The sequence below is a fragment of the Coregonus lavaretus genome (genome assembly GCF_964263955.1).
Source record: "Coregonus lavaretus genome assembly, chromosome: 3".
NCBI lineage: Eukaryota > Metazoa > Chordata > Actinopteri > Salmoniformes > Salmonidae > Coregonus > Coregonus lavaretus.
The window spans coordinates 23,973,677-23,995,516 of NC_139990.1; the positions used below are offsets into that span (position 1 = coordinate 23,973,677).

The 21,840-nt window shown below is 46.8% G+C and overlaps 1 protein-coding gene across 2 annotated transcripts; it reads left to right on the forward strand.

The window, feature by feature from the left end:
• The first annotated feature begins 1,662 nt into the window (after positions 1 to 1,662).
• On the forward strand, positions 1,663 to 19,942 carry LOC311111298 (protein AF1q-like). Of its 2 annotated transcripts, none has more exons than XM_084154016.1 (2): positions 1,663 to 1,703; positions 18,552 to 19,936. In XM_084154016.1, the coding sequence occupies exon 2, from the start codon at positions 18,558 to 18,560 to the stop codon at positions 18,822 to 18,824; it is 267 nt and encodes an 88-aa protein (XP_084010142.1). In that variant the 5' UTR covers positions 1,663 to 1,703; positions 18,552 to 18,557; the 3' UTR covers positions 18,825 to 19,936. The 2 variants fall into 2 exon arrangements, with proteins under 2 accessions (XP_084010142.1, XP_084010141.1); XM_084154015.1 differs by lacking the exon at positions 1,663 to 1,703 and adding an exon at positions 16,555 to 16,662 and having other exon boundaries at positions 18,552 to 19,942.
• Positions 19,943 to 21,840: the final 1,898 nt, after the last annotated feature.

A 21,840-nucleotide genomic window follows, 5' to 3' on the forward strand; every position in this document is an offset into this window, starting at 1 on the left:
AAGTCGACAATCTGCTGGCAAATCCATTTTAATCCTTGTCATATGAAGATAAATTATAGATAAAACGTATCGGTGGTCATCGGCCATTGGACATAAACATTACACAAGTTGGAAATCGCAAATTCAACAATGAGTGGTTTGGAAGTAATCAGTGGCTAACTGCAAGCATTGCAGTTCAGTATATAAAAAAAATATATAATAAATAAATAAATGTATTCACTAACTGTAAATCGCTCTGGATAAGAGCGTCTGCTAAAATGACTAAAATGTAAATGTAATTGCAAAACAATCACTAAATCTGGGATTAGGGGTCTCTTTTCCAAATTTAAAATGATCAACATGAAACATTGGCCATGCTGTCAATGAAGCATAATTTGTGTCGCGCTCAAAACTGTTAACTCGGAGCTGCGAAAATTTGATTTCGGTGAGTTCAAGACAACTGGGAACAAGGGAAATAACGAGCTCCAACTAGGAAAATATGTTTTGAACGGTCATCCAACTCGGAATCGTAAATCCGGAACTCAGGCCTCTTTCTAGAGCTACGACCTGAAGATCAACGACGTCATCATGATTCGACCTTGTTTTTATTCGAGTTCCCAGTTGTCCTGAAGGAACCACAAATCCAGAGAATGCCAGATTTTTATGAAATATTTGCCCACGAACGACCGCCGCACCACCTTTCTGTTCAAGTGAGCAGCCGAAGTCCAACGAGAGCGGATACAAATTCATTGCTTTAACTAATTATGACAAATGTTGATCAATGTAATAAAGTAATGACTTTTCAAATAAGTTACCTTACACGTTATGTTGGCTGACAATTTGTTAGCTATGCCATCCTTAGGAACCATATAACATATTGTAGCGACCCGCACAGACAGCTGTGTGTTATGTGTTAGGCTAGTAGATGGTTGTGTTGTACCTACCAGTACCCAGTGTTCGCGGGGTCCGACATGTCAATCAACCTGCTATCTGCCAATCACGGGAATGCCTGGAATGTTCTGATGCCGGGCATCCTGGCGGTTGGCGGAGTGGCGTGGAGGGGGGTTGGGCAGGGGGATGGAGCATTGGAAGTTAAGACCAGGTTTAGCCTTTGTTCTCTCTCTCTTTACGTCTGGGCTTCACAAGAGAAGGTCACGATTGGCTTGTGGGTTATCTTTCATTTATTTGGCGTGGGCTACGGCCAAACAGTAGCCTGTGTAAAGTTGGTTTAATAAACCGTCCATTCGTAAACTCAATCCTCTGTCTGGACAGTTGTTCTTTTATGATCTAGTCAGGTCATTACATTGGTGTCAGAAGTAAAAACGTTGATAAAAGTTAGCCAGCTAGCTAGCTGACTTCTGTGGCTAGCTACCGTAGGTGAGAACGGGGGTTGAAGATGCTTCGAGGGAATCCGAAAGTGAAGGTGGAGGTAGGGGACGATTATGGCCAAGGAGGTGCGTGTGCATGGACGTCGGGGGTTCTGGCTGAGGAGATCGCCAGGGCATCGGAGCCCAGAGGCCGCTTGAGGGAGGACGTTAGAGTGATGGCGGCTGAAGCGGGCATGAGTGCTTCGTCGACTGTGTTTCGCGCGGATTCTGGTGGGCGGACCGAAGGGGTGACGTCGACGCGGCGGGACGAGGAATCTGGGGCTCAGGATGTAAACAAACATGGCGGCGCCCAGTTCCCGGCTGCGTCCGTATCCGTTAAGACCCCGAAGTATTCCGGTAAGGCGGATTGGGAAGCTTTTCATGCTCAGTTTGAACTGTTAGCTCATTTTAGGGGGTGGTCGGATGAAGATAGGGCACTGCAGTTGGCTTTATGCCTCACGGATGAAGCTCTGGCCTGTTTGATATTGATTAGCCCCGAGGACAGACGTGATTATGGTGCTTTAGTGGGAGCACTGAGGAGGCGCTATGGACAGTGTGTACAGCCCGGGCTACTGCTCTCCGAACTGAGTAATAGACGCAGGCAGCCTGGAGAGCCTCTACGGGTGCTAGCTAATGACATTGAGAGCCTCTCTCGGCGGGCATATGCTCACATGCCCCCCTCCGTGCAGAGCGAGCTAGCACGGGACCAGTTCATACAGGCGCTCTCTCCTACGGAGCTGCGCATACAGACCCAGCTGGCTCATCCTGAGTCATTGCAGGTAGCCTTGGAGATGGCTTTGGAGAAGGAGCTGGTGTGGGCTGGGGCTTCAGCTGGGGCTTTGGTGGGGGTGCAGGGAGACAGACCCTCTGTGCGAGCTGGGGGGCAGAGCAGCCCGGAGCTGGAAAAGCCTGCATGGGTGGCTGAAATGACAGAACTCATTCGTGCTGTGTCGCTACAGGCGGCACGAAACACACGCCCTGGTCCCAGGGTCTGCTGGGGTTGTGGCCAGCCAGGCCATCTGCGCCGAGATTGCCCCATGTCCCCCAGAGCTCAGGGAAACGGCTCGGGATCCGCATAGACCGGGTAGTGCGGACCCCTGGCTTTCTATCCCAACCACCATCTTCTTCAGGAGGAGCCCACCGGCACAGACGGGGAAGCAAGGCTCCACTTCCCCCAGAAGCAGACGAGGGCAAGCGGATGGAGCCTGTTGTTGTGGTGGGCTGGACCTGTGTAGGGGACTTTTGTCATGTCACTGTGGAGGGGGTGCCCTGCTCCGCCCTGGTGGACACTGGGTCCACAGTAACCCTGGTGAGGCCAGATATTGTGCCAGGTTGGACTCAGTGTGAGCCTACAACTGTGCAGCTCCGCACAGTCACAGGTGAGCTGGCACCCATGAAAGGGAAGGGAATAATGACTCTGACAGTAGGGGGCAGGACTGTGCGTCATCCTGTGTGGGTGGCGGCTGTGCAGGACCCTTGTATCCTGGGGTTGGACTTTCTTAGGAGCACAGGCTGCCAGTTAGACCTAAATAGGGGCACACTGAGCTTCCAGGGAGGGCTGGAGGTCACCATGGCCCCTAATGTCACATTCACTCAACCCAACAAACCCTTTACTCCAACAGTTAAAGCAGCAGAGACTCATGGCTGCCCCCCCTCCCCCACATCTGGGTGTGACTTTTCCCCTGTCACCTACGGCGTTGTGTTACATTCCCCCAGCTACCTCCACGACACAGCCCTCTGTGAGCCCGGGCCGCGCCCCCCCAGCCCAGCTACCCCAGATGGGAGGGGAGAGGACACTGTCTGCAGTGAGGGAGATATGGGGGAGGAACTGTGTTGGTCTTGACCCCGAGCAGCAGGAACGGTTGAGGCAGTTGCTGTTTGAATTCAGAGACAGCTTTGCGCTGAGTGAGGAAGAGGTGGGTCAGACTCATCTGGTGCAGCATGAGATCGACACAGGTGATGCTCGACCTATCAAGATGCGTCCCCGCCGTATCCCGCTGGCACGCCAGGAGGCGGCAGACAAGGCTGTGTTGGAGATGCAGCGGGCAGACTTCATTGAGCCCTCAGACAGCCCCTGGGCGGCGCCAGTCGTCATGGTTCCGAAGAAGGGGGGCAAGCTGAGGTTCTGTGCGGACTACAGGCGGCTGAATGAGGTAACCAGGAAGGACTCATACCCCATACCACGTATCGATGAGTCGCTGGACCTGGTTAGGGGGTCCTCCTGGTTCTCCTCACTAGACCTCCGCAGTGGCTACTGGCAGGTGCCCCTCTCCCCAGAGGCCAGAGCCAAAACTGCGTTCTCCACTAACAGAGGACACTGGCAGTTCAAGGTCCTGTGCTTTGGCCTGTGCAACGCTCCAGCTACTTTTGAGCGTTTGATGGACAGGGTGCTGGATGGCATCCCCCGACAGCAGTGTCTGGTATACCTCGATGACATCCTGGCCCATGGCAGCTCCTTCCAGTCAGCCCTGGGGGCGCTACGGTGTGTGCTGGAGAGGGTGGCTGCCGCAGGTCTGAAGCTCCACCCCGAGAAGTGCCACTTCATGAGGAGAGAGGTGTCCTTCTTGGGCCACCGAGTGGGGAAGGAGGGGATCAGCACCATGGAGGACAAGGTAGCGGCTGTCAGAGACTGGCCCACCCCCACCGACCAGCGTCAGCTGAAGAGCTTCCTGGGCCTGGCCTCGTACTACAGGAGGTTTGTACGGGGCTTCTCAAGCGTTGCTGCTCCACTGAACCGCCTGCTGCCGAAGGACAAGGCTTTCACTTGGACAGTGGAGTGTGAGGAGGCGTTCAACACCCTCAAACGTGCACTGATCGAGGCCCCCGTGCTCGCCCCCCCTGGCCTCACATTGCCCTTTATCCTGGACACAGACGCGAGCAATGTGGGCATGGGTGGGGTGCTGGCCCAGGTGGGGCCAGAGGGGGAGAGAGCGGTGGCGTACTTCAGCAAAACATTTGACAAACATGAGCGCCGCTACTGTGTCACCCGGCGGGAGCTCTTGGCTGTTGTGGCTTCCGTCAAACACTTCAAGTACTACCTGGGTGGTCTGCCCTTTACTGTAAGGACTGACCACTCTGCTCTCCAGTGGCTCATGTCTTTCAGAGAGCCAGAGGGGCAGGTGGCACGCTGGTTGGAGGAGCTTCAGCCGTATGACTTCACGGTGGTGCACAGGGCAGGGGCACGCCACTCCAACGCCGACGCCATGTCCCGTCGGCCCTGTACTGCAGACGGCTGCCGCCACTGTGAACGGAGAGAGGGACGGGTGAGAGAGCTGTGTGCAGAGGAGGGGGTCTGTGCCACAGTGTGTCGGGCGAGCGGGCCTGTCTGCTGTGAGCTGCAGACTGTCAACGTGGCTGAATGGGGGCAGCAGCAGGGACGGGACACAGACCTACAGCCAGTGCTACAGTGGGTAGAGGCACAGGTGAGGCCACCATGGGAAGAGGTGACAGCGCTCTCACTCGCGACCAAAGGGTTGTGGTCAAAGTTTGAGCGACTGCGGCTGGCTGATGGCGTGTTACAGCGGGCATGGAAGGAGTCAGCTACGGGGGAGGAGAGGTGGCAGGTGGTGGTCCCAAAAGCATTGCGGGAGGCTGTGCTCCAGAGTACTCATGGGGGGGTGGGGACTGGACACTTTGGGGTCACAAAAACACTGCGCCGCCTCCGTCAGGGCTTTTACTGGGGGCAGCACAAGAGGGATGTGGAAGACTTTTGCCGCCGCTGTGACAACTGCACAGCGAGAAAGGCCCCCCCAGGCCGCTCTCATGCTCAGCTCCAACAGTTCCCAGTGGGGGCTCCCATGGAGAGGGTGGGAGTGGATGTAGTTGGGCCGTTCCCCACCACAGACAGTGGAAACCGCTGGGTGCTCACGGCCATGGACTATTTCACAAAATGGCCCGAGGCCTATGCTCTGCCTGACCAGGAGGCAGAGACCATCGTCGACGCCCTGACAGCGGGGATGTTCAGCAGGTTTGGAGCTGCAGAGTCCATCCACAGCGACCAAGGCAGAAACTTTGAGTCCCGTGTGTTCGCCACCATGTGTGAGAGGCTGGGTATGCACAAGACCCGCACTACTCCTCTCCATCCTCAAAGTGATGGCCTTGTGGAGCGCTTCAACAAAACGCTTGGACAGCAGCTGGCCATCGTCTCTTCCAAACACCAGCGTGACTGGGACAAGTACCTGCCTATGGTCCTCATGGCATGCCGCTCCGCTGTCCAAGACTCCACCTCCTGCACCCCTGCCCTCCTCATGCTGGGGAGAGAGATCCGTACCCCTGCGGAGATGGCGTTTGGTCGGCCCCTGGATAGCCCTCATGTTTCCCCGGGGCCGGAGTATGCCCGGAGACTCCAGGACCGCCTGGAGACAGCCCACACCTTCGCCAGAGAGCAGCTGCTGAATGCAGGTGTGAGGCAGAAGAGGAACTATGACGTGCACACCCGGGGAAGGCACTTTGTGGCTGGGGAGCTGGTCTGGGTCTACAGCCCGCTAAGGAAAAAAGGCAGATGCCCCAAGTTGGACAGTCACTGGGTGGGACCCTGCAATGTCCTGGAGAGGGTAGGGGAGGTTGTTTACCGGGTGCAGCTTCCTCCCAGGGGGAGAAAGGTGACACTGCACCGGGACAGGTTAGCCCCATATAGAGGGGCCTCTTCTCCCCAAACCCCAGGAACCCCCACAATTCCCCTCTCTGGCAATGACATTCTCCAGGCACCCACCCCCAGGTGCCGCAGACAAGGCTCCAGACAGCCCACTCCCCCGGTGTCACCGCGTGGTTCCCCAGAGCCACGGACTGTATTACCCGTTCCCGCTTCCTTGTCCCCCATGTCCTTGCCTTCATCCCTTGGTTCCCAGAGGGGCACTCTGCGGCCATCACAGCCACGCAGGCAAAGGAGACCTCCAGGTCGCTTCAGAGACTTTGTTTGTTCCCTCGGGGACGAGGGACTTTGTGGTGGGGGGGCTGTGTAGCGACCCGCAAAGACAGCTGTGTGTTATGTGTTAGGCTAGTAGATGGTTGTGTTGTACCTACCAGTACCCAGTGTTCGCGGGGTCCGACATGTCAATCAACCTGCTATCTGCCAATCACGGGAATGACTGGAATGTTCTGATGCCGGGCATCCTGGCGGTTGGCGGAGTGGCGTGGAGGGGGGTTGGGCAGGGGGATGGAGCATTGGAAGTTAAGACCAGGTTTAGCCTTTGTTCTCTCTCTCTTTACGTCTGGGCTTCACAAGAGAAGGTCACGATTGGCTTGTGGGTTATCTTTCATTTATTTGGCGTGGGCTACGGCCAAACAGTAGCCTGTGTAAAGTTGGTTTAATAAACCGTCCATTCGTAAACTCAATCCTCTGTCTGGACAGTTGTTCTTTTATGATCTAGTCAGGTCATTACAATATAAATACAGCAGTATGTACCGGTATGTTAGCTAGCTACCTAACGTTAGTTGGCTACTAATACATCAAACCTGTCAGTATATTAACTATATGCTATCTAACTAACTACCCAACGTTTATTGACTTGATTATTCCCGTCATTCTTAGCTTAGCTAAGTGGTATTGTCGTTGTACATTCTCAATGGACATTCGGGTGCTTTCGTAAATTCGCTCTGGCCAACTACTCCGATTTCATAGCATTCTCGTCTGAGTGTACCAGAGCGCAGAATAAGTGATACATTTACGAACCTCAACACCGGTTGAATATGGCCGGTGTCAGTAAACGTCAGCAAAAAGCGTAATTAAATTGTTGCCAGCAGCACAGTTACAGTCACCAACGATCTGGATAACATGAAAACTGCCTAACCAGTTCTGCTAGTGCGAGTAAAATGGTCAGAGTGAGCTGTTCTCTCATTTGTGTCTGGAAGTAGTTAGCTTGGGTGCTGACTGCCGTTGTAAGGTCAGTACGCTCGAATCAACCCTACTCCTCGGACAGAGCGTCTGTGTGCTCCAAGAGCGAAAAGCTCTGAATTTACGCACACTTTGCCACTCCAGATTTAATTTAAGAACACACCTGACGTCCTAAAATGTCTAGCTAGTAATTTGGTATGCTAGCAAGAGCATCACCTTTCGGTAGACAGGCGAAGCGCTAATACGCTCAACTGAAAGGATACAGTGTTCTTCTTCGGTGGGGTTTATCGGCGGTTGGCATCCAACGTCATGGTGCATTTCCGCCACCTACTGTACTGGAGTTTGGGCCAGAGACGGAGAAACTAAATCCTACCTGCCAGCCCCGTTGCTCTTAAAAAAATAACAACATATTTGAGACTATATCTAATGACGTTCTACTCAATATACTCTTTAAACTAATTTCCTGTATCTCCTTCTCCCTCATACTAGATCTCAGCCTCTCTCTTTCCCTCTGATACTGCCCACACTGTAGCAATACATGCTCCATGGTCTCCGTTTCATGGCAATAATCACACTTTCCTGTTGGATGCTTTCCTATCACATGTAAGGTCTTATTCAACTGACTGTTTTCCACCCTTAATCTTGTAAAAATAGCCTCCTCTCTTCTGTCCTTTCCTGCCATCCTCCCCTACCCAACTTTCCTCTGTACTTGGAAATAAATGCCTGCCCTTAGTATCGCTATTCCACTGCTCCTGCCATCTCTGCACCATCACTCTCCCATATCAGGCTTTTTGCCTCTGCCTTACTCATTGAAACTACAACCTCAACACCCCCACTACTAAGTGCTTGCTTAGCCAGTACATCAACTGCCTCGTTCCCCTCCACCCCCACATGAGCTGGGACCCAAGTAAATATTATCTGTATACCCATCTGTCTAATCCTGCCATGGGTTTGTAGCACTTCATAAAGCAGGTATTGTCTGCTATGTGAGCTAAAGGACTGGAGACTCACCAACACTGCACATGAATCAGAGGAAATAACTACCCTGTCTGGCTTGACTTCCTCCACCCACTGCAAGGCCAACAGTATGGCCATCAGCTCCGCTGTATATACAGCCAGATGATTTGTAATACTTTTCCTGACTGCCACCCCACATTCCTGCACTTTAAATGCTGACCCAGTACGTCCTGTCCTTGGATCTTTTGAACCATCTGTGTAAATGGCCACAAAATTCTGATACACAGAATCCAGAAGTATCTTAAACAAATCAGATGGATCAACACCCTCCTTATCTTTCTGTAGTCTCTCCAACACTTCTAGATCAACTACTGGAGGTGCCATATCCCCCATCTCCACCTGTAGTGCAGCCACTGGGGAGGTCCAAAACGCCCCACTACATATTCTGAGTCCTTGTCCCTGTATGACATCTAGCCTTTCCAATAAGGTCCGGGCTGCCGAACCAAATGCTATACAGCCATAGTCTATTACAGATCGGATCAATGCAACATACATGGTCCTCAATGAGGAACGGCCAGCCCACCACTCCTTCCCCGTCAGACAGCGCATCACATTTAGCACCTTCTTACACTTTCCCACCACTCTCTCAATGTGTTCTGCCCAGGTCAGTCTAGTGTCAATGTATACCCCAAGGAACCTGAAGGCCCCCACCCTCTCCAAGTTTCTCCCATATAACCTCAAGCATACCTAATCTCCCACCTTCCTACTGGTAAAGAACACTGAGTTTTCTCTACAGAGAACCTGAATCCCCACACTAATGCCCACCGCTCTACCTCATCAATTGTTTCCTGTACCTTCCTGACTATGTTTGGCACATTTCTCATTTCTTCCCCTCTTCCATAAGGCCCCATCATCTGCAAATAACGACCTACCAATATCCGGCCGTACCTGAGAGTAAACATCATTGATCATGATTGAGAACAACAGAGGACTAATCACGCTCCCTTGTGGTGTATCGTTATCCACCAGGTAGCTGCCTGATAAAGACTTCCCCACCCTCACCTGGATAGACCTTCCAAACAGGAAATCCTTTATCCAGTTGTACATTCTTCCTCCTACCCCCATAATATCAAGCTTGATAAACAATCCCTCCTTCCTCCAAATAAAAAAAGACAGATACAAAAGTCTCCTTGTTCACCTGAGCCTTCCTGACCTCTGCTTCTAAGCAGAGCACTGGGTCCATAGTTCCCCTACCCTTCCTGAACCCACTCTGATGTGGTGATACTAGCCCCTTGCTCTCCAGGAAGTAAGTTAGCCTCTCCGTAATCATACGTTCCATAATCTTACATACATGTGATGTTATAGCTATTGGCAGATAGCTTGTTGGCATCGTTGGGTCCTTCCATGGCTTCTGGATGGGTACCACTACTGCCTCCTTCCAGCTGCCTGGTAGTTTCCACCTCCTCCCACACACTGTTGTACAACACCAATACCTTATCCAGTGCCTCATCACTAAGATGGGCCAACATAACATAGCACACCTCATCTTTCCCAGGTGAAGTTAACCCAGCCTTTCCTATTGCCCTTTTCACCTCTGCCATGGTAAATGGTGCATTCAACACATCATTTACATCCTCCCTCCTATCCAGCACTCCAGGATGCTCCTCTCTCGTTCTCTCTCTTCCCCTCTGCCCCTCCTCTGACAAATTTGCAAAGCTATGCACTTGGACAAATGCTTTGGCCACCATCTCTGCCTTCTCCTCATCTGTTACTGCCACATCCTCCCCACTCGTCAACACTGGATAATCCCACTCCCTTCTGACCCCACTCATCCTCTTAATCATCCCCCACACTTCTCCCACAGGTGTTGCCCTTCCAATGGTGTCACAGAACCGACTCCAACATGACATCTTTGCCTGACGGATAGTTCTCCTCACCAGGGCCTGGTCCTGCTTCTACTGAATCAGATGTTGGAAGTTATGCATCCTTTTCAGTACTCTAAATGCCCTGTTCCTACTCCTCATCATTGACCCACACTCCTCCATCCACCATGGGACTGCTTTCCTCCTCCTCCCTGAACTCTTAGGTATAGCCTCAGTAGCTGCCCCCACTAACGCTGTTCTCATCCAGTTATTCATACTATCCACATCCCCTCTCATATCCACCCGAGCCATCACCTGCTCACTCAGCTCCTGAAACTGATCCCACTTTGCCCTTCCAAACCCCCACCTGCCTACTCCATCCACTGATACCTCCTCCTCCCTCCGGCCTACTGTGCATAGTATGGGGTAATGATCACTCCCTACTGTTGACTCCTCCCATACCTCCCACTCACAGATTCCTGCCATCGCACTAGATACCAGAGTCAGGTCCAAGGCAGACTCTTTCCTTGTGGCTACTGAAAGGATACCGTTCGTTTACAGTATACTAAAATGAACTAATAGTATGTAGTATATACTCATTAAGTACAGTGAGGGAAAAAAGTATTTGATCCCCTGCTGATTTTGTAAGTTTGCCCACTGACAAAGACATGATCAGTCTATAATTTCAATGGTAGGTTTATTTGAACAGTGAGAGAAAGAATAACAACAACAAAATCCAGAAAAACCCATGTCAAAAATGTTATAAATTGATTTGCATTTTAATGAGGGAAATAAGTATTTGACCCCTCTGCAAAACATGACTTAGTACATGGTGGCAAAACCCTTGTTGGCAATCACAGAGGTCAGACGTTTCTTGTAGTTGGCCACCAGGTTTGCACACATCTCAGGAGGGATTTTGTTCCACTCCTTTTTGCAGATCTGGAGACTGGCTAGGCCACTCCTTAATGTGCTTCTTCTTGAGCCACTCCTTTGTTGCCTTGGCCGTGTGTTTTGGGTCATTGTCATGCTGGAATACCCATCCACTACCCATTTTCAATGCCCTGGCTGAGGGAAGGAGGTTCTCACCCAAGATTTGACGTCCTGTCCCCTTAGCAGAAAAACACCCCCAAAGCATAATGTTTCCACCTCCATGTTTGACGGTGGGGATGGTGTTCTTGGGGTCATAGGCAGCATTCCTCCTCCTCCAAATACGGCGAGTTGAGTTGATGCCAAAGAGCTCGATTTTGGTCTCATCTGACCACAACACTTTCACCCAGTTCTCCTCTGAATCCTTCAGATGTTCATTGGCAAACTTCAGACGGCCCTGTATATGTGCTTTCTTGAGCAGGGGGACCTTGCGGGCGCTGCAGGATTTCAGTCCTTCACGGCGTAGTGTGTTACTAATTGTTTTCTTGGTGACTATGGTCCCAGCTGCCTTGAGATCATTGACAAGATCCTCCCGTGTAGTTCTGGGCTGATTCCTCACCGTTCTCATGATCATTGCAACTCCACAAGGTGAGATCTTGCATGGAGCCCCAGGCCGAGGGAGATTGACAGTTATTTTGTGTTTTTTCCATTTGCGAATAATCACACCAACTGTTGTCACCTTCTCACCAAGCTGCTTGGCGATGGTCTTGTAGCCCATTCCAGCCATGTGTAGGTCTACAATCTTGTCCCTGACATCCTTGGAGAGCTCTTTGGTCTTGGCCATGGTGGAGAGTTTGGAATCTGATTGATTGATTGCTTCTGTGGACAGGTGTGTGCTCCTAATCTCAGCTCGTTACCTGTATAAAAGACACTTGGGAGCCAGAAATCTTTCTGATTGAGAGGGGGTCAAATACTTATTTCCCTCATTAAAATGCAAATCAATTTATAACATTTTTGACATGTGTTTTTTAGGATTTTGTTGTTGTTATTCTGTCTCTCACTGTTCAAATAAACCAACCATTAAAATTATAGACTGATCATTTTTTTGTCAGTGGGCAAACGTACAAAATCAGCAGGGGATCAAATACTTTTTTCCCTCACTGTATGTAGTATACAGTATGTTAGCATGGGTATTCGAACACAGCTTTAGTATGCAATCCAAGTTTCAAGTTTGGATGTCACATGCATAAGTACAGTGAAATGCCTTTCTTGCAAATTCAAAACCCAACAATGCAATAATCAATAACAATGTAGGAAATATGAAATACACAATTAAGTAAGTAAGCATACTGTATACAGGTAATATTTAAAAAGTCAGTTCCAATACCAAATGTACATGTGCAGGGATATTGTAGTGATGGAGGTAGATATGTATAGGGGTAAGGGGACTAGGCAACAGGAATTAAGATAAACAGAGTAGCAGCAGCTTGCATGTGAGCGGGTGTGTAGAGTCAGTATAAATGTATGTGCATATTATATGTGAGTGAGCAAATGGAGTGAATATTTGTGTGTGTATGGCCCTGTGAGTGTGCATAGACCAGTGCAAATATTGAAATAAAAGGTCAATAAAGATACAAGGTAAACTCAGTCCGTGTAGCTCTTTATCAATCGTATTGCTTGGGGATAGAAGCTGTTCAAGAGCCTGTTGGTGTCAGACTTGATGCACCGGTACCTCTTGCCGTGCGGCAGCAGAGAAAATAGTCTATGGCCCATAAAGCTCATCACTAAGCTAAGGACCCTGGGACTAAACACCTCCCTCTGCAACTGGATCCTGGACTTCCTGACGGGCCGCCCCCAGGTGGTAAGGGTAGGCAACAACACATCTGCCACGCTGATCCTCAACACTGGGGCCCCTCAGGGGTGCGTGCTTAGTCCCCTCCTGTACTTCCTGTTCACCCACGACTGCGTGGCCACTCACGACTCCAACACCATCATTAAGTTTGCTGACGACACAACAGTGGTAGGCCTGATCACCGACAACGATGAGACAGCCTATAGGGAGGAGGTCAGAGACCTGGCAGTGTGGTGCCTGGAAAACAACCTCTCCCTCAATGTGAGCAAGACAAAGGAGCTGATCGTGGACTATAGGAAAAGGAGGGCCGAAAAGGACCCCATTAACATCGACGGGGCTGAAGTGAGCGGGTCGAGAGTTTCAAGTTCCTTGGTGTCCACATCACCAACAAACGATCATGGTCCAAACACACCAAGACAGTTGTGAAGAGGGCACGACAACACCTTTTCCCCCTCAGAAGACTGAAAATATTTGGCATGGGTCTCCAGATCCTCCCCAGATCCTCACCGCCTGGTATGGCAACTGCTCGGCATCTGACAGTAAGGCGCTATAGAGGGTAGTGCGTACGGCTCAGTACATCACTGGGACCAAGCTTCCTGACATCCAGGACCTATATACTAGGTGGTGCCAGAGGAAGGCCCAAAAAATTGTCGAAGACTCCTGTCACCCAAGTCATAGACTGTACTCTCTGCTACCGCACGGCAAGCGGTACCGGAGCGCCAAGTCTAGGACCAAAAGGCTCCTTAACAGCTTCTACCCCCAAGCCATAAGACTCCTGAACAATTAATAAAATGGCCACCGGACTATTTACATTGCCCCCCCCCCCCCTTTGTTTTTACACTGCTGCTACTCGCTGTTTATTATCTATGCATAGTCACTTTACAAATTACCTGTACCCCTGCACATTGACTCGGTACCGGTACCCCCTGTATATAGCCTCGTTATTGTTATGTAATTTTCTTGTTACTTTTTGATTTTATTTTATTTAGTAAATATTTTCTTAACTCTATTTCTTGAACTGCATTGTTGGTTAAGGGCTTGTAAGTAAGCATTTCACGGTAAGATCTACACCTGTTGTCTTCGGCGCATGATTTGAAGAGGCACTGTTGCGCCTTCTTCACAACTTTGCGTGTGTTTGGACCATTTTAAGACTTTAGTGATTTGGACACAGAGGAACTTGAAGCTGTCTACCTGCTCCACTGCCGCCCTGTCGATGTGGATGGGGGCGTGCTCACCCCATATGGGGATTACAGACTGGGACAAGGAGAGGTTGAAAATTACCGTGAATATGCCTTTTTTTAGATGCATTCCAGCAAAGCCACTACACAACACAACACTAAACAATACATGAATAGGACAATAATGGTGACAAATGGTGCCCACAAACTGTTAGGGCCTACATACAGCTGTCCCAACACCTTACCACCGCTACACATGGCTATCAGCAGAGCCTTGTCTGGCAGCGAAACAGTTAATTCAGCCTAATTTACTGCCTTTTAAAGAAACATTTACTTTTACATTTTAGTCATTTAGCAGACGCTTTTATCCAGAGCGACTTACAGTTAGTGAGTGCATACATTTTTCATACTGGCACCCGTGGGAAACAAACCCACAACCCTGACGTTGCAAGCGCCATGCTCTACCAACTGAACTACGGGGACTAATACAGGGGACTAAACATAGCTGATATGGCTGACTTGCTTAAACAAATGTCGTTTCTACTGCCAATTGAGATGTACAAACTATGGCATAAGGAGTGGATAAGAGGTAATCCGTAATTTAATGAGCGAGCTAGGATGGACGTAGTCAATGTAACTATTTGTTCAGCACTTTTGAAATGTACAGCGACAGAATTCAGAACATGGGCCGTTCTTACAGTATTCTCCCTGTACACCATGTCAGAACCGTAGGATAAATAAAGGGGGCAGCAGACAATGAAAGCACTTAAAATATTTGATGATGACATTTCTTTAAAACAGGCTAATAGGCTACATGTGCACCACCAAGTCAGAACAGTAGGCTAAAGAACAGTAGGCTAACTTATTAGGGGAAAAGGGACAAAATTATTAGGGTGAGGCACATAGGCTACTACTAACAGCTTACTACACAACATACACTTAGTATTACTTTCTTAGCTACAGTATACATATCTCCCTGGCATATTACATAATTTAGCAGAAGCATACAATACATTTTTGGACTCGTTGTGCTGTGCTCACTTGAACAGGAAGGGGGCGCGGCGGTCCTTCTTGGGCAAATGTTGTCATCAAAGTTTGGCATTCTCTGGATTTATGGCGCTTTCAAGACAACTGGGAACTCAGAAAAAAACAAGGTTGAATCATGACGTTAGTGATCTTCAGGATGGAGCTCTAGAAAGAGGCCAGATTTCCCGACATGGAATTCCGAGTTGGATGACCATTCAAAATGTATTTTCCCAGTCTGAGCTCGTTTTTTCCTGAGTTTCCAGCTGTTTTGAATGCGGCAGAAGTCATGCTGGATTGACAGCATGGCCAGTGTTGAATGTTTATCCTTTTAAGCTTGGAAAAGAGACCCTTAAACCCAGATTTGGACCACACATCCACTCCGCTGAATAGCAGGCTAGTGATTGCTTTGCAATGCTTGCAGTTAGCCACTGATTTCTTCCAAACCACTCATTGTTGAATTTGCGATTTCCAACTTGTTGTGTAATGTTTATGTCCAATGGTCGATGAGCACCGATACGTTTATCTATAATTTATCTTCATATGACAATAATTGAAAAGGATTTGCCAGTAGATTGTCGACCTGATTCATGATGAATGCTGCTAGCTTGCTAGCTAAGATTTTGAAAGTATGATGTTGACATGATCAGTCCAATCAAAGCTACTGTAGACATAATTTTATCTGTGGCCAATGACCTTGAGCCTTCTTGGACGGGCACTTCTAATGTAACTATATGGCAGCACCCAAGGGAATTTAATTTCCAAGCTCTCCCCATAGATCTTGCAGTGACGTAGTGACAGAACACTGAGCCAATCATGGCTACACTCCGCATTTTCCGCTGGCTGCCCCACCATCACAGAAAGCTCTGAGATAGGCTGAAACACCTGCATTTTGGAGCTGCCTTACTCAAGAAAGCAGAAAAGAGACCACGTTAGTATGAGGCTTTATTAACTCAATGATTTTGTATTACATTGTTTGCAAACTGATATGTGACACGTATTAATGCCCTATCTGCCCTGAATGACTGGTGGCCACTGGTATTCCTTTGTAATCCGTAATGGACTGTAGCCCCTGCCAGATGCGGCGGGCGTCGGAGCCTGTGTAATATGATTCCACCTTATTCCTATGTTGTCCTTTCGCTCGTTTGACTCTGCGGAGGTCATAGCGGGCCTTCTTGTACTTATTCCTGTCTTCGGCAGTAGCATCAGGGTTGTCTATGATAGCTCTGTGGTAGCCCTGCTCTTTAGTTTAGCTTGCATTTTCTAATGAAAATGCTGTATGTATTGGACTGAACATGGACCCAAGGTGTGGCTATTTAGGCTCTGCATAATATCAGATGATATATTTTCAGTTAATTGTCGAACATTATTAGCCTATTATTATATTACATCACATTTTTATTAGTACATGATCGTTATAGCCTTTATCTTTATTGGTAGATTATTGCAAAATGTACAGTTTTTTTCTCTCCATAATTGAATAGCAAGCCACATTTTTTTAATGCACAATAATTAGTTAATAAAACAGTAGGCCTATTTGATTTTAAGTTACAAAAACTCAATGCACGCGCAGTATATCGTCAGTGTGGGAGTGGCTGTCCCTTGTGCTGAAAAAACTGGCTTGTGCGCTAGGATTTTAAAGCGTCGCCACATAGCACGAGCTTGCCATTCTTATTATACCTCAGTGGAGCGTACCCATCGACAAACAAAGAGGAGCCGTGTCAGAAGAACAATTTCTCAAGACGTAAGATTTTATTTTCATTGCATTGTTGAAATATAAACTTGTGTTTTTCATAGCATTTTCATAGTTTGTCGGCGACCTAAATTAGTGATATGTTGCATTCAGTGCACCTGTGCTGGATAGTGGATACAAAATTACATGTAACCTAAACTAACAATACTGAAAGTTATTTTATTTTTTATAGCCTGTAATAGTAATGTTAGTATTAACCATTTTCATATTTCCCAATAGGCATAAGAAAGAACAAACTACAATAGCCTATAACCTTATTTTGTCCATTAAGCTGGCAAGGCCGGATAGCTTGTTTTAAATAACATATATAAATGCACACAATTAAAAACGGGTAACTTACGAATTGAATGTCAATGGTGTCTATATAATGCTTTGCCATGTTTTCTTTTATGTAAATTCTTGGCACATTATCTCAGATATATTTAGGAGTGCATGACCCAGTTTCTGGAATAGTCTCCATCGTTCGCACAGATGACATGCCGTCAAAAAAGGGCATGTCATTAGTGAATCTATATTTATATGATTAAAGAATAGCTAGATGTCCCAATCGAAATCGCCGGTCATTTCTCAAGCCCCATGGGCGTCAACCACTGCACCAACATAGGCATCAATGAGGCTTTTATATGTCTACGTCATATGGTGAATTTTCTCTGTTGCCTACTCTCTTGATATGATATAAATGGGTGTGGTATTGAGGACCGTTGATGCTCTTAATCAGTATTTGACAGTTCTACATAAAAACATGACCTAATGAATAAGAACGATTGGTTAAAGGGATTTTTTTAATCAATTTTCTAGAGCATCTTGAAACCGGGACCTTTATCCACCGATAGCCTATCTTCCTTACCTCATTTAATATGTCAACCTCCTGACAGGGTGGGGACATCTGTACCCGAAATGTTGATTTCATGCGACAGTACTTGCATTTTAACAGTTGATTTCATGCTACAGTAATTGCATTTTAACAACAGGATCTTGTCTCTGTCGTCCATTTCCACTATGTGCATTTTACATCATTTTGAGTGTTAAAAATGTTTAACCACAGCCAGACTTGTGAGAGAAGTGTGTAGCCTTGTTATTGTAAAACGACATTAGGCTTTTTGTGTTAATCATTTGGTTTAGGAAATTCACATTCACACATACAGGACCATTCACATTTGCTTTCCGATATGTTGTGCAGTTGTAAACAGGTAGCCTTATGCAACCCTATTACTGGAAATGGAATGTTGAGGGTGCCCCAAAGCCTAAAAATACGATATTTAAAATAGCATAAATGTTCCCTTGTATGCCCTCTTACACTTGGGGAACCTATAATTATGTGGTCACAATTAACTTAGTAATGTTCAAAAAGTATTATGCACATCACACAAGCATTTCAAGATTAGTTCAGATTACAAGGAATGCCTAATCAGGTTATGTTCACAAATGTGCGACTCCACAGTATTGCAATCTAGGCCTAGAACTTGCACTTAGATTTTAGAACAAAGAACACTATCACCAGAAAGCTTATGTAACCTAAGTTTGCAAACACTTAGGTCCAAATGAGCAACAAGGATTGACCTAAATCTGCATCTCAAGAAAAAGCTACTTTAATCCTGTGCCCATTTGTTCTTATGTAATGGCATAGACTTATTTTAGCCAGTCAAGCCAAAACTTTCAGGTTATCTCCTACCCATGGCATCTACAGTATAGGGGCCCTTTGGAATAAATGAAAAAATATCAGGGAACCATTCAAAATTATAGGGACATAGTACTGGGTTGCTAAGTGGAGTTGAAATATATGTAGGGACTAAGATGAGAGCAGGATGTATGTCTAATCTATTTCAAACTATGGTCCCAAATCACATTTTAATTTGGCCTCATTCCTCTTTTACATTCAGATAAAAATGCTGGTGAAATCAAACAGCGAGTATGACTCCTTCCTCTACTGGAGACAGCCCATCTCCGCCCCGGACCTGTCCGAGCTGGAAGACCTGGGTGTGACCAAAAGCAAGCCAACCAAGAAGAGCAAGAAGGCCACCAAGAAACATAATGCCGCCCTAGCCAAGCAAAGGAAGCAGCAAGAGGCCGAATTGTTAGAGTACACCACCTTCAACTACTGGAGAGAGCCTATCCCCAGCATTGACCTCCTTGACTTCAACCTGCTTCTGTGAGGACCATCCCATCTCATCCTCCCAGTCATAAGAACCTCCTTCTCTTCACACTCACCCTATCTGGATAACCATGGCTTTTGTCAAGTTTCTGGTCCACCCAAGAAGAAGTACTGAATCTGTATGTCTGTACTGTGCTTTTTTTGTGTATAACCTCAGAATAATACTGAAAGGATGAGAGGTAAATGTTTTAACTTGCAGGTGACTGGCACTGTGAATGACAGTATAGGCACTTCTGCTTAGGTTTTCTCCACATGCGGGCTACATGACTCGATGGCTAATGTCAACGAACATAACTAGGTAGAAATCGCAACAAGGTCAGCCTTTAAATTAATATAAATAGTTCCATTGCACACTGACTGCAAGGCTCCTGCCTCACATTAAGGATTTACGCATTCATAATTTGTATGGTAACTTGAGTATGCCACATCATATTTCTGAACACTAACAAATGCAAAGTGCTGCCTCATTTGAACTTAGGGAAAATGATTTCCCTTGACCTAAAACAACCTTGAAGAGTAGTGCCTACCTGAGCCTTGGAGTGTCTGCGTGTAGTATGTATAAGTAGGCAAAAGTAAAGCAAAGCACCTCCACACAGAACAGATATTGTACAAGCTCTTAGGGAGCCACAAACATGACTGTCTTTTGCGCTTTGTATTGGTTGCCTTCTGATTTGTTTCAGACACTGAACTGACTGGCTCAAACCCACCCAATTAATTTGTATTTCTTTAGTATGCTGCTTTCAGTCTGCTCTGAGTAGGCCTCAACTGAGTGCAATGACTAAGGGTAAATGTTAGATTCCACAATGCAAGTTGTGCAAATGCAGAGCTGGTCAACTGTTTTTTTTATTTTCTGCAGACTACTGTACTGTCCGATGTTTGTTTAATTTGAATGTCAAGGAAAGAATGGATTGAAATGTTTAATGAAAGGGAACTAAATGTTTTTAATTGTGTCAGACTGACGTTGCACGTGGTCTTGAAAGTACGGTAGGTCAAGTTCTAACTTAGGATACTTTTAATCGTAACGCTGACTTTTTGTGAGATCGTGCAATGAGCAGTAAATTCCCAAATGTGACTCATCATTCTTGGTCTGACTTTTCTGAAATAAATGAAGATGAAGATATCCTGTGCATATCAATCCACTTTGTTTACTGTGAGAAATAATCTCAAACTAAAGGGCTTAAACATGCAGCATTTTTTGAAGAGATATAAGCATTAATCACTATTTACTTATTTTGAAATAAATGGAGAAGCTAACGTCACATTTCACTTACAAAAACATGTCGTGGGCGAGATGTCTCGTCAAACCGGCTTCAGTGTAAAAACGACCATGCACCTTGTATGCATAAAATTGACAGTTTATGTGTACGGGAGGTGTTAAAAAATAATGTGAGTTCAATCTTTTATAAGCTTCTTAAACATCAACAGCCAGAGTAGGCTATGGACTCCTGTTTTGTCCTTCAGACAGCCAATAAAATATATGGTGACTTATCCAAAACGAATAGCTTTTCCAGGATTCTTATTGGAATAATACTTCAACAGCTTCCTTTGGGGGATTTGGTATACAACAATGCTACTGGTTTCGTACAATAGTAGCCTCTGTGAATGAAAAGCTCTGCCTATGACAGTACATTACTCGGAGACCATTACACTTTGATTAAAATACCTAGATTCACTGCACATTAGTATTCATTGTAGCCTATTTACTTACACTGACACATCGGACAGTAATTACTGTATAACTGTAGATATTGAAATACCAGTATTTAGTTAATTGCATTGGTTTACTGCATTTGTACAATGAATCATAAAGGAATAGCCTACAGCTATTTCACAGTAGCGATTATTGCGAACGGTGACATTGCAACATCCCTTGCAGGTCTCGAACCCAGGTTTCCCAGCCAGTAGGCAGACCAGACCTGTTAACCATTTTGGGGGATCTTAACAGGCCTACCTAGGCAAGTGTCATTACACCACAGAGTTTCTAAACCCAGATGCGCAACATCTAGAGACTTCCGGGAACGCTTGCGAAACAGACCAGGCCGGGGTTTGAGAAGTCAATGAGAGAAGTGAAAAAGTATTCCTTCTCAAAATCTAAAAGCACAACCTAGATTCGAGCCAATGTCTTAAGTAGTTGAACATGTTATTACTCCAACCTCGTGAAGGTGATTTATTTTTATTTTTTAAACAACTTTATATCAAAGGAATGCCTTTGATTTGATGGCCATTAGACACGATGACGTGTTTCTACGCATGAGCTTTGCTAGCCAACATCGCCCCCTTTCCCACCGGCCGACCCCTGGGGGGGATGCGCCCCACAGTTTGGGAACCACTGGCCTAGGCTACTAGCAGCTAGTATATTGAAAAAAAACAGCCTATTAGATCACAAAAATTGGCTATTAATCAGTCAGAAACTATGTCAAATGTCTGAGTAAGTATCCTAGCAAGTAAAACAAAAAATCCAATGGAAATAGGCCTAGCTGCCTGCGAATAAAGAGTGCTGCTCAAAGTGCACATTTAACAGAATTTTCCCTCGCAAACATGCTTTGAAACCCTATATATTATAGTCTGGGGAAGGGGTGCAGGTCTCATCATGGGCGCTGATATATACTGAACAAAAATATAAACGCAACATGCAACAATTTCAAAGTTACAGTTCATATGAGGAAATCAGTCAATTGAAATAAATTCATTAGGCCCTAATTTATGGATTTCACGACTGGGAATACAGATATGCATCTGTGGTCACATATACCTTTAAAAAATAAGCCTCAGGAATTAATTCTGGTATTTCTGTGCATTCGGATTGCCATCAATAAAATGCAATTTTGTTAATTGTCCGTAGCTTATGCCTGCCCATACCATAACCCCACCACCACCATGGGGCACTCTGTTCACAACATTGACATCAGCAAACCACTCGCACACACAACGCCGTATATGTGGTCTGTGGTTGTGAGGCCGGTTGGACATACTGACAAATTCTCTAAAACAACGGAGGCGGCTTATGGTAGATCCCA

What these genes read in the sequence shown, in the direction of transcription:
- LOC311111298 (XM_084154016.1), top strand. Translation starts at nt 18,558, where the DNA reads ATGCTGGTGAAATCAAACAGCGAGTATGACTCCTTCCTCTACTGGAGA.